Source organism: Cricetulus griseus, chromosome 3 (assembly GCF_003668045.3).
Source record: "Cricetulus griseus strain 17A/GY chromosome 3, alternate assembly CriGri-PICRH-1.0, whole genome shotgun sequence".
NCBI classification, from domain to species: Eukaryota; Metazoa; Chordata; class Mammalia; order Rodentia; family Cricetidae; genus Cricetulus; species Cricetulus griseus.
Window position 1 is genome coordinate 23,817,571 of NC_048596.1, and position 17,098 is coordinate 23,834,668.

The following is a 17,098-nucleotide window of genomic DNA, read 5'->3' on the forward strand; positions in this document are numbered from 1 at the left end:
TTGCAGGGAAACCTAACAGAAATGCATTGTTCAGATACAAAGTCACATGTGGCATTATTTCGAGCAAGCAGTTGAAAGTCAGAATGAGATTGCACCTACACATTCTCTGCTGGAGGGATCATAAGACTAGAGATTCAGCAAAGGAGGTGAAAGTGTGGCCCCTTTCTCTGCAGAAAACAAGTAGTACAGTGGTTACTGTAACATTAGAATTATTTATTTCTTCTTCTTTTTTTTAAACCCACAGCCCTAACTCTGAACAGAACATAAATGCTATCTCCCTTCTTAATTGTAAAACACAAACACAGAACATACAGATTAAAAGTGAATGAGGAAGGGCAGGTGTGCTCGGAGCCTCTTTTTGTTGTGTGAGCAATATAGATGCACCTACTGTAGGTTAAAGAAAACCCATAGAGGTCAAAAGGGGCCACATCTGTAGAGAGAATGGGTAAAAGCAACCCAGTCCATTTATTAAGTAGGGCGTCACTAAAAAATATCTAAATGTGGTGGCTCAAGAAATACCGGTAAAAGTATTTTACAGCGTGATAACATCAAAACCAAGCCCAGAAATTGTTTCCAGCAGTTTCAACCCCCTTCTCTGGGAATTTGTGCTATTACAGGTCCCGCAGGTAACCTGGTTCAGGATCGAAAAACAACAAGGAGCTGCCTCCCCCCACTTCCTGCCCCCCCCCCAACACATGCACAAAGAAATAAACCATGCTTTTGCATCTCATAGCCCAGGGTTAACTACAGGTGTTTGCTTATTTACCCCAGACCAAATTAACTTGCATTTTCTGGCCATGGGCCCAGCTAAAGACATGTCAACGTTTTATTAAAAGCATGCCATGTTGTTAACTTCGCCTGCTTCCTATGGCTGTGGGAAGCCAGCTCTGCTCAAATGCTGGCTCCTCGGGGCTGGTGAATTTGGGTTATTCATATGTGCTGGTTCTACCACGTGTCACAAAGCTTTGAGCCATTTGGCATTTAACTGGTAAGACTAGTACGATGAATTCAAAAGGCTCCTGGGATTTGGGTGTGAACTGGGATTCCCTGCTGTTGCTCAGCTGCTAATTCAGCACAGATACGATTAACTTTGCAATGTGTGTTTTATACTGTCCATGTTCCTCTTGTTTCTAACCAATCATATTTTTACTACATAGATTTCTCCTCTTCGGGAACTGGGGCTGCATCATATACAGGTTTACGCTTTGTAATTTTGCTGTCTTTTAGAGCTTCCTATCTACTGTCTTCTCACTAAGGATATATTAATCGATTGCCTTAGGACCTTTTCTTTGATGTTTCACTGTCTCAAATACAGTTTTGCCAGAGTCAGAATGTTTCATAAGTGGTGTGTGCTTGCCCTGCATGCCTAAAAATTTAAAATAAATTTGACAGCCAGCCCTTGTGCCATGTTTCATATGTCACCTTGATGCACACCTTTCTGTGTGGCTTTATTGCAAATAATTGCTTGTGAGATGTAATACTTTTTGTTATTGTTTATGTTCAGTGGGTAGAGATGCAGGGCACTACTAAATCAGCCATTCCAGTCATGTGCGAAGGGCCTTTGTCTCACTTTTGATGTGACTCTCTAGATTGGAAGAGTTGAGTGCTTTCCACTTTTCACTCCTCAGTAGGAGACATCGTAACATGAACTTTGGTTTGGACAGCACTAGCCATTTTTTGCAAGTTTGCTCAGTGTCAGCCATCACAATTCTCTTAAGGCAGATGTTATTGTCCCTCTAACAGATGAGGGCTCTGGGTTGGAGAAGCACTGGCTTTAGCAGCCTCCTCATATGAATACTCTTTCTCTGAGACTCTGCTTCAATCTTTTATTCCTAACCAACACTCTGGCCCTTTACCACAGGATGTTAAAGACATAAAATCCAATGCCTGAACCAAATTTGACCTCCAGGTATTGCCCTAGAATGCTCCCAAGTCTGCTTTTCAGAGAAAAATCCATCCCTCTCCCATTTGGGAACCATTCAGACTGTTGAAGAACATTCTTGTATTTCCTTGTGGTCACCTATGATTTCCTCTGGATTTGGCTGTTGCCTTCCATTGCCCTAAGTATCCATTATTGAGGGGTATTCTTGCTGAGTCCAAGTAGCAGAGACAGAGTTTATCAGATGATCACTGAAGAGAGAAAGCAAAATGGTTCTGCTTAATACTTCCGAATATCATATGGTCTTATAACCATAAGGAACTCATTGACTCATTTAAAAATTCCAGTGTATTTTTAATAGCACCTACCATACAATTTGAGGTTACATGACATATTTGCAGGTGATATTAAGTAAATCTGGTATACCATTTAAACAATATCATCTTTTACTCCAAATATGACAAAATATTTAATATATGTTATAAACTTGCAAAAAATGTGAAGATCAACTTAAGTTTCATTCATTTAAATAGCATTCTTTTTGTAAGGATAAGTTTTCTGAATTTTCCCATGTTTTGTTTATTATCTTAAAGTGATAGTAAAATGGGAACATGGCAGGTCCCCTGGTATTCATAGTTTTCACTAATACAACTAATTCACAAACTAGAGGAAAAACTTCATCTTACCTAACTGACTAATAACTAATATTTATTTCCATAGCTTGAACATTAAAGACCTGAAATCTATTGATGATGTTTATGTCTCAGCAAACACTGGAGAGACAGAGGTGGGCTTTGTCCCAACATTTGGACCTTGTTATTTGAACCTTTACGGAAGCCCCAGAGAGTACACGGGATTCCCGGACCCCTATGATGAGCTGAATACAGGGAAGGTTAGTTTCTCAATGAAGGCTGTGATTAAGGGATACTGGTTAATGGGATTCCTTCTTATAATAGAAATAAACATCTCATGTAGGGGCACTAACATTCCCCACCCCTAACACAGACCTACCATTTCAACTGATAATGTGTTAAAGGAGAGGAATCTTACACTCCTTAAGACTCAGAATTAAAGGATAGAAAAGCATCCTGGGAGGCTGGGCTTGATAGTACACACCTTAAATTCCAGCACTAAGGAGGCAGAGGCTGGTGGATTTATGTCATCTTGATGCCAACCTGGTCTATATAATGAGTTCTAGGCCAGCCAGATCTACACAGACAGACTCTGTCTAAGAAAGCAAAGAAACAGATTTTAATGACCAAGAAATCAAGCAATGGGGTTCGTGGCACAAACCATGCCCATCTTTAACTTTACATTAATGAGAAACATCAGCAGCCCGTGCTGGCCTCCTTCCTAGTAAGACCCCACACGGTTTCGTTCCAATGCATGTTCCAGGACTGGCACAGACATGACTGGAGACGCCAAGCTGTCCTCGAGCTTCATGTCACTGATGGGAAATTCTCTTTTGACTATAATAGAAGTCAAATGTCTTTTAATTATCCCCCAATGTTTAAATTTAAAGAATAAAAAGGATTACAAATGGCCCTGGGAAGGGAACACTGAAGACAGAGAGGAATTGGGAGCCATTCACTTCTCCACCAGCTGAGTGTGGTGGGAGGAGCATCCACTCTTGACTTGCATTTGGCATACCCAAAGCATCCTTTGTTTCCTGGCCATGCTGAGACTTGCCTGGTTGTCACGTGACAGTTTCTTTATTAAGATAAGAGAAGAAAAAGAACCAAGTTATAAATAAACATAAACGCAGGGCTGTTCTGATGAACTAAGATGGAGGAGACTTTGAGCCTACTCTCCTCACCACCCTGCTTGAGGAACTCCTTCCAGGCATGGAGCATGGCTTCAAAACTTCTGGCCTTAGTCAAAATAAGACCCTTTTCTGCCCTAGCATCTCATGGCATCACTTGGAATCCATCTGAAAGTAAATGGCTCTTCCTTCAGATATTAAAGACTTAGATTAGTAGGAATTGCTAGCTGATTTACTTAGGAGAATAGGACCATGGAGAAAACAGCACGCTTGTGTGTGTATGTATGTTTGAGTCTGATTAGATAGACAGAGGTTTTCTGCTGTGGTTCCTGCCTATGGGGATAATCCTGTGTTCTTGCCTTTCAGGGAGAAGGTGTAGCCTACAGAGGCAGAATCTTGGTTGAACTGACCACTTTCCTTGAAAAGAAGCCACCAGAAAAGAAGCTTGAGCCCATTTCAAATGATGACCTTCTGGTTGTGGAGGTAAATGTCGGTGTGAACATTGCGTGGGATGGAAGGGATTGGGGGCACTGAGAGTTATCTATGGGAGAGCTGGAGAAAGACCTGCTTCACAATAAGTCCCTCCAAAATTCCTCTGATATAGCCAAGACAACCCTATGAAGATAATGAGGCTTGTTTCAGCCACTGAGATGTTAATAGGTGCATTAGCCTCTGGCACTCTGACAAAAATTACTGGACATAGACAGCTTCGGGGCAGAAGGACTCATCTTGTCTGTGGTTGCACAGTCCCTCGAGAACTGGACAGAATAGCATCGGGGAAGGAGTGTGTGGCTGAGGGCTTCTTCATCAGGGTCAGGCCGAAAGGGGGGAAACAGAGAACGAGGCCAGGATCTCACAGTCCCCATGAACTACTTTCTCCACCTCTCACCGTCACCAGTTCTGATTGTGCTATCATGATATAAATTCAGCAAGTGATAATCTATTAATTGTATTCAAGACCTCATGATCTGTTGTCTTTGGAAACACAAAGAAATACCCAGAGGCATGACTAATCTCCTAGGTTTGTTAATCCAGTCAAGTTCTAAGTCAAGACTGGCCACCACATACTCTATCGTACCTGGCTAGAACAGAGTGACAAGCAGTCCCCTTGGGTGGAGAGGATGTGAGGAAGAGCTCCCTCCCCCAAATGGCATAGGTACCAGAGTTACCCATCCCCACTTTCACAGGCAGCAGTGACCTCTCAGGGTTCACAGTGATAAGGACATGCCTATTTCTGACTGCTATTACAATGGCTCTGAGTCCCTTCCTCCTTGAAGCCAAGACATCTTCTAAGTTCTCCTCTGTGTTCTGAGACTCTCAGATCAATGTTCTTGGGGCACACAAATCTGAACTGTGTGGGAGAGCAGCTGGCTCACTGACACTCCTCTGCCCAGGGCCTCTCTCCTGGCTTGGTTTAGATTGCTCCGGGCCCACCAACTTCCTTAGGCTGCTGCACCCTCCACTCTGAGAACAGGAAAGGGCTTTCCCTCATTTCCCCAGGTTATAGAAAAACTAAGCAGCAACCTACAAAAGATGTTGGCTCTGAATCAAGTCAACAGTGGATGGCTGACATGAAGCAGCTGTTCTCAGAGCCCACAAACTCAGGCAGTTTTTGTTAATCCTGAGATTGGCCAGAGAAAAACCAGTCCCACCACTTTGGGCCAAATTTAAAGCAAGCTTTTATTAAAATATTAAATACTGACGAAGATGAAATTTGGTCAGGACCACTCCTTGGAACTTTCCAGCTGATTGGCCCTTAGCCACGTGTTGTAGGGGGCTTTTATGGACAAAACTTATAGGCCACTGTACTTTCTCATGAGGCTTTGTTGTTATTTTCCAAGAACTACAACTCCCAGAATCCCAAGAAGTTACCTAGTCCTTGGGCTGGTAGGGCTTAGTTGTTAACTTGGGGTATAACACTTTCTAACTCCCTTATCATCAGGCTTCCTGTGCATTTCCACCCTGCCTTCTTATGGCTGAACCCAGTTGGTGCCTTGAACACTTCTTTATCTGAGCTTGCAGGTTCAGCCCTCATGAGTTCTCAGCTGATCCAGGAGAGTTTCCTTCCTTGAAGTAAACTAATGTCTGCCTGCTGTAAACTCTGCTACCCTTTAGCATGACTGACAGCAAGAACATCTACTCGTTGTAATGAGACCCTTCCTTCTCCGCTACACACCGTGGCCTTGTTCATTGGCTTGCACTTGTAAATTGGTATGGTCTGAGTGCTTTTCTCACCCCAAAATTCATATGCTCAAACCTAACCTCCAATGTGAAGGGGTTAGGGACTAAGGCATTTTGGCTGTGATTAGATCATGAAAGCTCTAGCATCAGGATGACACTAGTCACCTTATAAATGATGCACTGGAGAGGTATTCCTCCTATGTGAAGACATATTTAGAAGACTCCGTGCCTGAACAAGAAAATGGCCTTACTGGATTCCTAATCTATTGGCTCTTCAGAACTATAAGAAATAGATATTCATCGTTTATTAATCATCAAGACGATGGTCTGGTATTTTGTTGTAGAAGCCTGAAGGAACTAAAACATAAACATACCAGTTGATTAGCAAAAAAAAAAAAAAAAAAAAAAAAAAGATTCAAATGCCTAGAATGCAGGCCTCATCCTGACTTTCCAAGCTAAATCCTGCAGAGCAGGCCCTTCTCAGACTCTTCTGGAAGAACCTCTTTGATTCCATGAGTCTATGCTGTGAGATAGATACAAGACAAACCCATTTTCTGCTGCTTTTGACTTGTTACAGGGACACAGCTCAAAGATATGTGTCCCCCACTTTCTTCTCTAAGGCCCTGGCTAGAGTCTTTATGTCGTCTACTTCTCAACACTATCAACTCCATAAAGCCCAAGGATTTTCACTACGTATTGAAAACAAATTAAGAAAAAGGGAAAAATGGAGAGGGCAGGTGGGAACACCGGACAGCTACGTGCTATCTAGTGCACAGCTTTGCAGGAGGACAGCTACACATGTCCTTCGGGCCTCCAAGGAAACCTGAAGGAAGGGACTGCATGATGGCATTAAGCCTGAGCAGTCACATATTATAGCTGGATTTTAAATATACCGTTTGGATTAGGCTTATGAAGAAATGCCACGATGGGTGGACCTCCAGCCATTATGATACCTCATAGGTTTTAATTTGTTTGTTGTTTTTATTTTTCTGCTCTGTCATCAGAGAGTAATTTAAATCCAGACTCTTTCTCTTCACTTTAAACAACCATAAATGAGGGAAAGGAACAGAGCTGTGTCCCACTGAAAATAGTAATTAAACACCAGCAACCAAAGAGGCTTATTTCATTCATTTGTGCAAAAATGAAGAGCAAAGCACAAACATGCGTATTGCTCATTGCACTATGTAAGAGACATAAAAGAACAGTCTTCTTTATTAACTGGGGCACAAAACAGAATTTGTCTTCTTTGTTCCTAATAATTAAGCACAGATAGTGAAATAGCTTGTACCAGACCTTTAATTAAAACCAAAATGTGAAAAACAACAACAACTAACATACCAAGGCAAGAGAGGAGCTGAGAGCCTAGTCCCACCCCACCATGGAGCAGTGGGAGCCACACAGGAGTGAGGTGAATCTCTGCCCAGTGAGTCTGGTTAGCTCAGCCTAGAACATGATCCTGGTCATTGTCCCACACAGGTCGTGTGTCTGGGTAGAGCTGGTAAGGCTGCAACCAAAAGGGAATTTGTCAAGAATACCCTACTCCCTAGAGCAGAACTGGCCTTGTTTTGGGAGGGCCTGGTGGATGGATCTTACCAGGCAGGACTTGCAGCAGGGTCCAGCCTGGTGCATCCGTGGATGGTTCCAGGCAGATAGAGGAAGATCAAGTGTTACAAACACAGCATTGTTCTAGCACCTCCTGCCTCCTGCCTCCTGCCACCTTTATCTATTTATTTTTTCATTTTTGTTCCCAGGTCTGGAATCTGTTTTTCATTTTCTGTTTGTTTTTGTTTTTATGTTTTCTTAACTCATGCACAATTACTGGTCATCTGGTTTTGCTGAAGCAACAAGTCGGACAATACTTGCTACAGTAATGCCTGTCAAAGTGGCTGGCAATAAACACTCCAGAACCTCATGTATCTTAAGGGTAATCTTAATAAGGACAACTGATTTTGCCATTTTCATGTGTTACAGCATGTCAGGACAGCTATCTGCCCCCCCCTTCTTTTCTGCTTCATCTTCTTGGGAGTGGTGTAAGACTTCTTTTGTCAACTCTACCACAAGGTCTCAACAAGATGAATGTCTTTTTTAATGTTATAGTCAAAGTATGTCCATCTTCTAGCTGCTTACCAGCAAAGAACAGCTTTGGCTGAATAGGAGGAATTCCTTCCTCATCCTGGATCTTGACTTTACATTTTCTGTAAACTCAGAGGGTTCAACCTTGTACTTGATGGCCTTTGCCATAAGGGTCTTTATAAAGAAAATCTGTATCTTGGTGGTGGCTCCTTTTCCACTGGTGGATCATCTAGGCTCCGTTCTTGAACCATGTTGTCTGTGTTCCTCCTTCCCAGCCTCCTTGTGTATGACCTAACATATTCCTAGAGTGTTTTATGAGCTTATATTCCTCCTCAGGCACAACTGAGGCCCCTTGAGGTCTCCCAGTGGTCTGGACAATATTAAGGGCTCAGTAAAAGTTGCTCAAAGCAGCATATACAGATTGTCCCATCATCTCAGCCAGTTGTTAGCCCAAACAGACCAAATGTGGCAAGATGAGTAGTTTTCATGTCTTGTTTCTTCTTTGTCACTGACTTTTAGTCCCCCATGCCTGTGGTTCTTCAGCCACTTTCAAAGACTAAACTAGTATCCTATTTGACAAAAGTCAACTCCTTTCTCAAATTTGCTTTTGAAATGCCAGCCTATGCCACCTCATCTACCTTGTGCTCCGTCACCAAGACCAGGATCCACTCAAGGCTCCATCATTAAAGATACATCCAGCTACTTCTAACAGATTATAATGTACATTCTTTAGCTTTCCCTGATATCTTCACATGGACAAATGTGCACATAAAATAAAAAGGGGGGGTGGGCGTTGGGGGCACACACCTTTAATCCCAGCACTCAGGAGGCAGAGGCAGGCGGATCTCTGTGAGTTCGAGGTCAGCCTGGTCTCCAGAGTTAGTTCTGGACAGCCTCCAAAACAATATAGAGAAACCCTGTCTCAAAAAAACAAAAAAATAAACAAATAAAAAGGGGGTTAATTTGGCTTACAGTTTGAAATACAGTCCATCATGTTGACAAAGGCATAGTAGCAGGATCTTGCAATGGCTGGTCACACTGCATAAGCTGTCTATAAGATAGGATGAAGTGACTGCCATGCTCAGCTTGACTTTTTCTTTTTAATCAGCTCAGGACTCCAACCCATGGGAAGATGCTTTCGACATTTAGGGTGGGTCATCCCACTTCATTAAGTTAGCCAAGTCTAGAAATTCTACCACAGACATGCTGAGAGGTCTTCTAGGTGACCCTTGATCTCATTGAGTTGACCGCAACATTAACCATCACAGGCCCTGACTCAGGCCCCAAATTACATTTCCTTTAAAAAACAAACAAACGAACAACAACAACATCATCAAAAACTTTTTCTTAAATCATGCTTATTACTTTATAAAGAAGAAGTTATGCTGCGCATAAAATTATGACTAGGACAAATAATTTCTTGCTTTTAAATCCTTGGATGATTCAGACTTAAGCTTCCAATTCTCCCAGCATTCTTGAACCATGAATAATTGAGGGTGCTTCAACGGGCTCTTGGTAAATAGCGTCAGTGTCAGCAGCTCCTCTTCCACCAAGACAGTGGGCTAACATAGGGAGCCCCCCCCCCGCTTTTTTAAATTTAAATTAGAAACAAGCTTGTTTTACATGTCAATCCCAGTTCCCTCTCCCTCCCCTCCTCCCCTGCCCCCCACTGACCCCCTATTCCATCCCCTTTTTGCTCCCCAGGGAGGGTGAGACCTTCCATGGGAGATCTTCAAAGTCTGTCATATACACATCATTTGGAGCAGGACCTAGACCCTCCCCCATGTGTCTAGCCTGAGAGAGTATTCCTCTATGTGCAGTGGGCTCCCAAAGTCCATTCGTGTACTAGGTATAAATACTGATCCACTACCAGAGGCCCCATAGATTAACCAGACCTCCAAACTGACCTCCTCGTTCAGGAGGTCTGGATCAGTCCTATGCTGGTTTCCCAGCTATCAGTCTGGGGTTCATGAGCTCCCCCTTGTTCAGGTCAGCTGTTTCTGTGAGTTTTCTCAGCCTGGTCTTGACCCCTTTGCTCATCACTCCTTCCTCTCCAAAGTTGAGCTCAGTGTTTAGTTGTGGCTGTCTGCTTCTGCTTCTATCAGCTACTGGATGAAGGCTCTAGGATGGCATATAAGGTAGTCATGAATCTCATTATCAGAGAAGGGCATTTAAGGTAGCCTCTTGACTATTGCTTAGATTGTTAGTTGGGGTCAACCTTGTAAATCTCTGGACTTTTCCCTAGTGCCAGATTTCTTTTTAAACCTATAATGGCTCGATAGGGAATCTTTTAAGGCTAAGTTTCCCTAGGTGATTGACTGTGAATCTCAGGTTGCAGCCAATAATTTAGAAAGAATTCTGCAAGAGATCAGAGCTCAGAGGAGTGTCTGACTGACAGAGTCATCTTAGAGGACTCTGTTATATGATGTCAAAATCACCTTTCCCCAAAAATGGTGACTTCATACTCATGAGCTATCTAGGGGATTGTTCCCTTCTCTTTCTATCTCTACAAGCTGACTACAAGCTGACAGAAGTTCTCACAACAGCCAGGCATGATGAAGCATGCCTGTAATGCCAGCCCGTAGAGACTGAGGCAGGAGGATTAAGTTAGCCTAAGCAGAGTGACAGCTTGTCTCCAAAAAACAAATTCTGAAACAGCCCTCAAAAAATTAAAAGCAGAGTCACTATAGAATCTGTCAGTTGTACATCTAAGTGCAGACAGACTCAAAGCAGGAACTCACACAGACACTTGCACACCCGTGTTTAGAGAGGTGTTATTCACCAAAGCCAAAGGTGGAAGCTGCTGGTGTGTGCATCACTGGGTGACTGGATAAACAAATGAAGTGTTTTCATATAACGGGATAGCACTGGGTAAAAGGGGAAGTACTTTCTGACATGCTGCATCACGGATGCTATAGAAGACTGTGCACTAAGTGAATTATGCCCAGCGCAGGATAGATAACTACATACCACACATTCAAGGAAGCTGACGTGTAGTCGAATTCAGAGACAGAAAGACAATGGTGGTTCCAGCCGCTGGAGGAAGAGAGAAACGGGGAATTTTTATTTGATGAAGGTAGAATGGCAGGTGATAACATGAAAAGAGTTCTGTGCCTGCCTGGATGGTTCGTGATTGTAGTGCAATATGCATTTACGTGATGCTCTTGAGCCAGACTCTTAAAGTGGTAAATTCTATTATATGTATTTTACCATGTTTTTTTTTTAAGTATGGTGTGATGGGAAAGGTGCCATCTATGTATTGATGGATACATACATTTATGTTTTATTAGAAAAAGACCATTGGCCGGGCAGTGGTGGTGCATGCCTTTAATCCTAGAACTCGGAAGGCAGAGACAGGTGGATCTCTGTGAGTTCAAGGCCAACCTGGTCCACTGAGTTCCAGGACAAAGAAACAAAGCTACAAAGAAACCCTGTTTTTCGGGGAAAAAAAGAAAAAGACCATTAATTTGGGGTTGAGGGCTGGAGAGATGGCTCAGCGTTTAAAAATCACTTACTGCTCTTGCCGAGTGTGTGATTACTACTACACATATGAGGGCTTACAACTGCATGTAATTCCAGTTTTAGGGTACCCAACACTCTCATGTGACCCCTATGGCTTCTGCAGACATGGTTCATGTACTTACACTCAGGCCCTTGCAAACACATATAAAGACATTTTTTTAAAAAAGACAATTTAAATAAGGCAATAGGTTCTGGGAGGAGTTGAGGGAGGGTGAATATTATAAAAATACACTGTATAAAAATCTCAACAAACTAATAGAACGATGATAAAAAAAATAAGCCATGATCAATGACTAGCTTTTAAGGAGATGTTTGCTTGGTTTTGATTGAATTAAGAAAAAAATGTCTCTAGATGCTGATAGGTGTGGAGTAATTCTGGTCACTGTGGCAGACAAAATGCCCGAGAAATGCTTTCCCTTTAACCTAATGATTTCCTGAAGGACCTCATTTAGTGGAAAACAAACACCTCTTCAGGAGCACTTGAGACTGGAGTGACTGCTGTGAGAGCTCAAAAATGGAAAAAAAAAACATGGAGAAAGACAGAAGAGTAATTATGTCTGATTATACTTAATAAAAAGGATCTTAGGGTTTTTAAAAAAATTTTTTGAAGCCGTTGTCTGGGTATCTCTATAAATAGGTGACCAAACTTTTGACTCATGCAAGTCAGAACTCTGCCCCCAAACACACACACACACACACACACACACACACACACACACACACACACACACACACAGAATTAGTGATCCATTCAATTGAATAAATAAAGCCATGGTATAGATAGAGAAGGAAAGATTGTCAGGTAAGTTACTAATGGAGACAGAGAAGAGAGACTGGGGTTGGAAGAGAGAGAGAATACAATTTCACTTATTTTTAAATTGAAAAGTAACATCTTGATTGTTGTTTCTGATTAGAAAATATATACTTCAGTGACTCAAAATAACAAACATGTCTAAGTTCGAAAATAAAGTTACCATTATCTTTCTGCCTTCTATGATAGTATTACTGTTAGCAAGTTGAGTTATATTCTTCCAGACCCCCTTCATGTGCATTAATATTAAAAACATATATTTAATTAATTCATTTTAAATATATCCTTTTGGAGTTGGAGAGGTATCTCCCTGTCGGAGTACTTGCCTATCATGTATAAGGTTCTGGGTTTAATCACCGGCAAAATTAAGTAATAATAAATAAAATACTCCCATTTTCTATATTTGCACTAGGATTAACTTAAGTTGTGGATTTTCATCCTATTACGACAGTGGCATAATTTGGTTAAGCAGTGTCTTGTTTAAACTTACATTGTTTACCCATCTTTCAGTCAGGTCCATGGTGATGACCTTAATACTTTAATCTCTGCCCACTATGTGACAAGTGGGACTGATGGATCCAAGAACATTCCCCTCTGGTGTTTAGTGCAGCACTAATTAACCGGGCTTAGAATTGTATTTGCTGGGAATCCACATATCAATACAGACAAATGAATTGATACTGAACCTTATATTTACTCCTATTTTATAGAAATACCAGCGAAGGCGGAAGTACAGCCTGTCTGCTGTGTTCCATTCGGCCACCATGTTGCAAGATGTTGGTGAGGCCATTCAGTTTGAAGTCAGCATTGGGAACTACGGCAATAAGTTTGATGCAACCTGTAAACCCTTGGCGTCAACAACTCAATACAGCCGTGCAGTATTTGATGGTAAGACGGTGCTAGTGTTTTCTCTTATATATTCTTGCTTACAGTGGGTACATCCTGGGACAAGAAGCATGTGCTGTGCTTTCCCTCTGGTGGTCATTATGCCCAGTGTCTCATTAGTTAATGTGAGAAAGAGGATTGCCCACAAGAGTGGCTAAACTTGGGGTCTAGTGAGACGGCTCAGTGGGTGAAGATTGTCACCAAGCCAGACAACCTGAGTTCAGTCCTCAGAACCCACATGGTGGAAAGAGAAAACTTTCCTACAGGTTGTTCTGTGATTGCCCCATTGTCTGGGTGTGTTAGCGCAGGGGCAGGGAAGGGGTGGGAATGGCCAGACCCAGATCACATTTCCCAGGAGCTGAATCCCAGGTTCCCTCTCCTATGCCCAGGATGGACACCAGATCTCATAAAATCCCAAGATGGTGACCCCACTAAATATCCATTTCCTAGAGCATCTGTACCCCACCCAGCCCAAATCTCCCTTAGAGTGAGTAGTTGACATGGATTGTACTCTGGCTCTGATGCTGGGAAAGCCAGACTTCTGGTCCTCACTGTTACTCACCCAGTCCCATTACCTAGTTCTCTTTTAAAAGATTCTGCTTTTTTAAGTATGTTTATGTGTATGGGCCTGTGCACATAAACAGTCCAACAATATTGCTATATTTTTACCTACATTTTTGGACAAGACTATTTAAAACATAAAACCCCTAAAAAATGTCAAGTACTTAGTCTTAATTACAGAAAGCTTCTGAGTAATGCCAACCCCATGCAGCCAGCCGAGGTTTGCAAGAACAGGGTATGGGGTGGGGTGGTTGCTTCTCTTCCAGCAAAACAATAATTTAAAAGACCAGTTCTCATGGAGAAACAGTGACCCTAACCTCCGGTGCACTCTACTCCTGTTACAATGTATACGACGTAATCATCATGGATGTTCAGTTGTGTGATCCTGAGATTATTGTCCTCAATTTGCTGGTTATTTAGGGAGATTTACAAAGCAGATGAACGAACCACCTATTCCTCTGTTGCTCAACAATAAAACTGATGAATCAGAATAATGCCAGGGTGTGGCTCAGTAGCAGAGAACTGTCCTAGCTTGTGTGAGGTCTTGGATTTAATCTCCAACACCCAAAACAACAAACAAACAAACCCTGGCCAAGACCTTTCCCCCAAGCGTGTAGATTAATAAGTAGCTCTGTCAGCATGTCTATTTAACAAATATGTTGTCCACCTCAAGTGTCCAGTGTTCACTGACTTCTGACACTCCGTACCAGGGAACTACTATTACTACCTACCTTGGGCCCACACAAAGCCAGTGGTCACTCTGACTTCCTATTGGGAGGACATTAGTCATCGCCTGGATGCAGTGAACACTCTCCTAGTCATGGCAGAACGGCTGGTGAGTTATCTGCCCTGCATTTTCTTTTATCAAACAGTAAGCTAAGCACCAGTTAGTGTGCAAGCTTGGCAGTTGTAGCACAAGATCTTAAAACACAATGGTCGACAAGGTAAGAGCAATTTCCGACTAAGAGCTAAGGAGAACCATCGGGAGCTAGCAGAAGTTCACTAGTACTGGGGTCCAGGCTCTCTCTGTGGTTGCTGTACTTGTTACTTAGGAATTACCTCAGTCCATCCCATAGAGACAGCTCACCCTGACATCCACCCTCCAGCCTACGGGAAGGGAAAAAAAGTGAGGAAAAGATGACAAGGACCTCTCACTAGGAAAAATGCAGAAGTCATACACTTGATTTCTGCTCACTTTCCATTGGCCAGAATCCAGTAATACATCTAACCACGAGGAAGTTCAGTTCTAGGCTTGTGCAAGCACATGCCAGGGTAAAGGTTTTCTTCCTGAGAAAGACAGGAGGATGCAAAAGGCTGGAGGAAAGAGGAAAGGGAGTTCGTGGTGTCACCACAATTTGCATACAAAGAGTGCTTTGTTCCAATAGCTATGTGCAACCTGTAGAACTTGGCTGGTTTTTTTGTTTTGTTTTGTTTTCCTTTAAGATTTATTTATTTATTTATTATGTATATAGTGTTCTGCTTGCATGTATGTCTTCAAACCAGAAGAGGGCACCAGATCTCATTATATATAGTTGTGAGCCACCACGTGGTTGCTGAGAATTGAACTCAGACCTCTGGAAAGGCAGCCAGTGCTCTTAACTTCTGAGCCATCTCTCCAGCCCAAGGACTTAGCTGTTACTACATTAATGATTTCTGCCATGGGAAGAACCAGGCAATGCTTCTCTGCTCTTGCTTCAGGCAGGAGGAACGATCCTTCTTTGAAGATTGGGAGAAGGGGGTTTCTCTGGTAGAACTGCATAAGAATAGGATCTGTACAATTGCCATCTTGACACTGGTCCACTACAATAGTGAGGAGAAAGGTGGCCCATGTGAGACGGGTCTACTCAGTTTAAAGATACTAAGTTAATTCTGCTGGGTATGGATAAAATCCATCCAGTATTAGTGTTCTTATTTCAATACTATGTTAGAGTACAGGATAAAAAAATGGAAAAAGGGTGTTTGGAAATGATCAGTGTATGCCATATGTATGGAAATGCCACACTAATCTCATTAATATGTGATTAAAATATCTTAATAACAAAATAGTTTTAATTTATATTAATACTATATTTACAAGTGCTAGACCAAGGTATATGAGAAAATTCCTGATCAAAGACTCCATAGCTTTTTGTTATAGAGGCCGTGTGAGTCCTCTGTCTACCATCTTTCTACGCCACCAACATGGTGCGTGTGAATGTCCTGGCTGATGCTCTCAAGAGTAGCCACAATGCTGAGAAAGAGAGGCGAGGGCCGGGTCCTTATAGGTTCCAAAGTCACAGTCTGGTTTCTGTCTGTGATGAGGAAACATGGTTACACTGGGGCATTTGAGCTCATTCATTGATGAATGTAGAGCTGGGAAGATTGTCCTGTGTCTCACAGGCAGTGAGTGATCCCAAGTGTGGGGCCATCTGCCTCAGATTTAACATGCAGCTTGAAGATCTAGTCCCAAGCAGAATAATTTGTCCCCATCCCATCACTTTGGTTTCATTTTGCTGACAACCCCAGGGAGCATCAGAGACCATGGAGAAGCAAACATACTTATAAATAAAATGCTTCCGTGTGGGGGGTGGGGGCACCAATATAGAAGGATAGTTGAACTTCAGTATAAAATTGCGGTCCACTCTAAGAGAGGACCCAGCGCTCATGTGGCAGCTCACAACCACCTGTAACTCGCATTCCAAGGCATCTGATGCCTTCTTCTGACATCCAAGGGCACCTGGTACATGTGTAGTGCACAGACATACCCGCAGGCAAAACACTTAAGCACATAAAATAGTACAATCCAAAAAATAAAAACAATAAAGTTGAAATTGAAATGCAACATTATTATTAGTTTCTAATTCCCTTCCTCGAGGGAGTTGGTGGAGAATTGGTCCCATCTTTCTTCTAATGATGTTTGGGATATTCTTCAGGTTTTTTTTCTTGCCCTGATTCTTACCATCTCTCTCCACTGACCAAGCTGTCTGAGCTCCAGGCAAATCTTGACAAAAATAGTGGCTTTTCTATGACCAGGACTTTGGTTAGGCATAGAGGGAACTCCCTTCCTCTCTGCTGACAGCTGTTCAGCACTAGCACCCTAGTGTGTTCTGAGCTTATCTTGTACTTTCTCCGCCCCAGCCCTGAAAGAGCCATTCTTCTCAATTGCTTTAGTTACTTTAATGAGAAGTGGCATTTAAAAAAAATCTGGGCACTAGAGTGCTCACAGCTACTGGTATATTGTTGCTTATAGGCTTTGTCAGCCAAGAAACTCATGCTCACACACATATATTGGTGATAGATAGATAGATATAGACATATGCATATTTACTTCTGTATCTATTAAAATATCGAAGCCAGAATAGTGTCTCTAATTTTAATATTCTACCAAGAACTTAGTCTATCTTAGTCTATCTTTCCTACAGTGAGACTCTAGTTTCTGCCATCC

At 42.3% G+C, this 17,098-nt stretch overlaps 1 protein-coding gene across 7 annotated transcripts in view; it reads left to right on the plus strand.

Moving 5' to 3' along the window:
- The window catches only part of Myof (myoferlin), a 150,634-nt gene that overhangs the window by 68,839 nt on the left and 64,697 nt on the right, over positions 1–17,098 (plus strand). For 5 of the 7 annotated variants that reach the window (XR_003483726.2, XM_027407445.2, XM_027407444.2 and 2 more), the window contains exons 17-21: positions 1,158–1,196; positions 2,647–2,771; positions 4,008–4,124; positions 12,939–13,116; positions 14,385–14,509. Coding sequence is in view for 6 of the 7 variants with exons in the window: in XM_027407445.2 (XP_027263246.1) it covers positions 1,158–1,196; positions 2,647–2,771; positions 4,008–4,124; positions 12,939–13,116; positions 14,385–14,509 (584 nt within the window). In the remaining variant the exon portion in view is untranslated. The remainder of the gene's footprint in view (positions 1–1,157; positions 1,197–2,646; positions 2,772–4,007; positions 4,125–12,938; positions 13,117–14,384; positions 14,510–17,098) is intronic. The other 2 variants (XM_027407446.2, XM_027407449.2) reach the window with 1 other exon arrangement.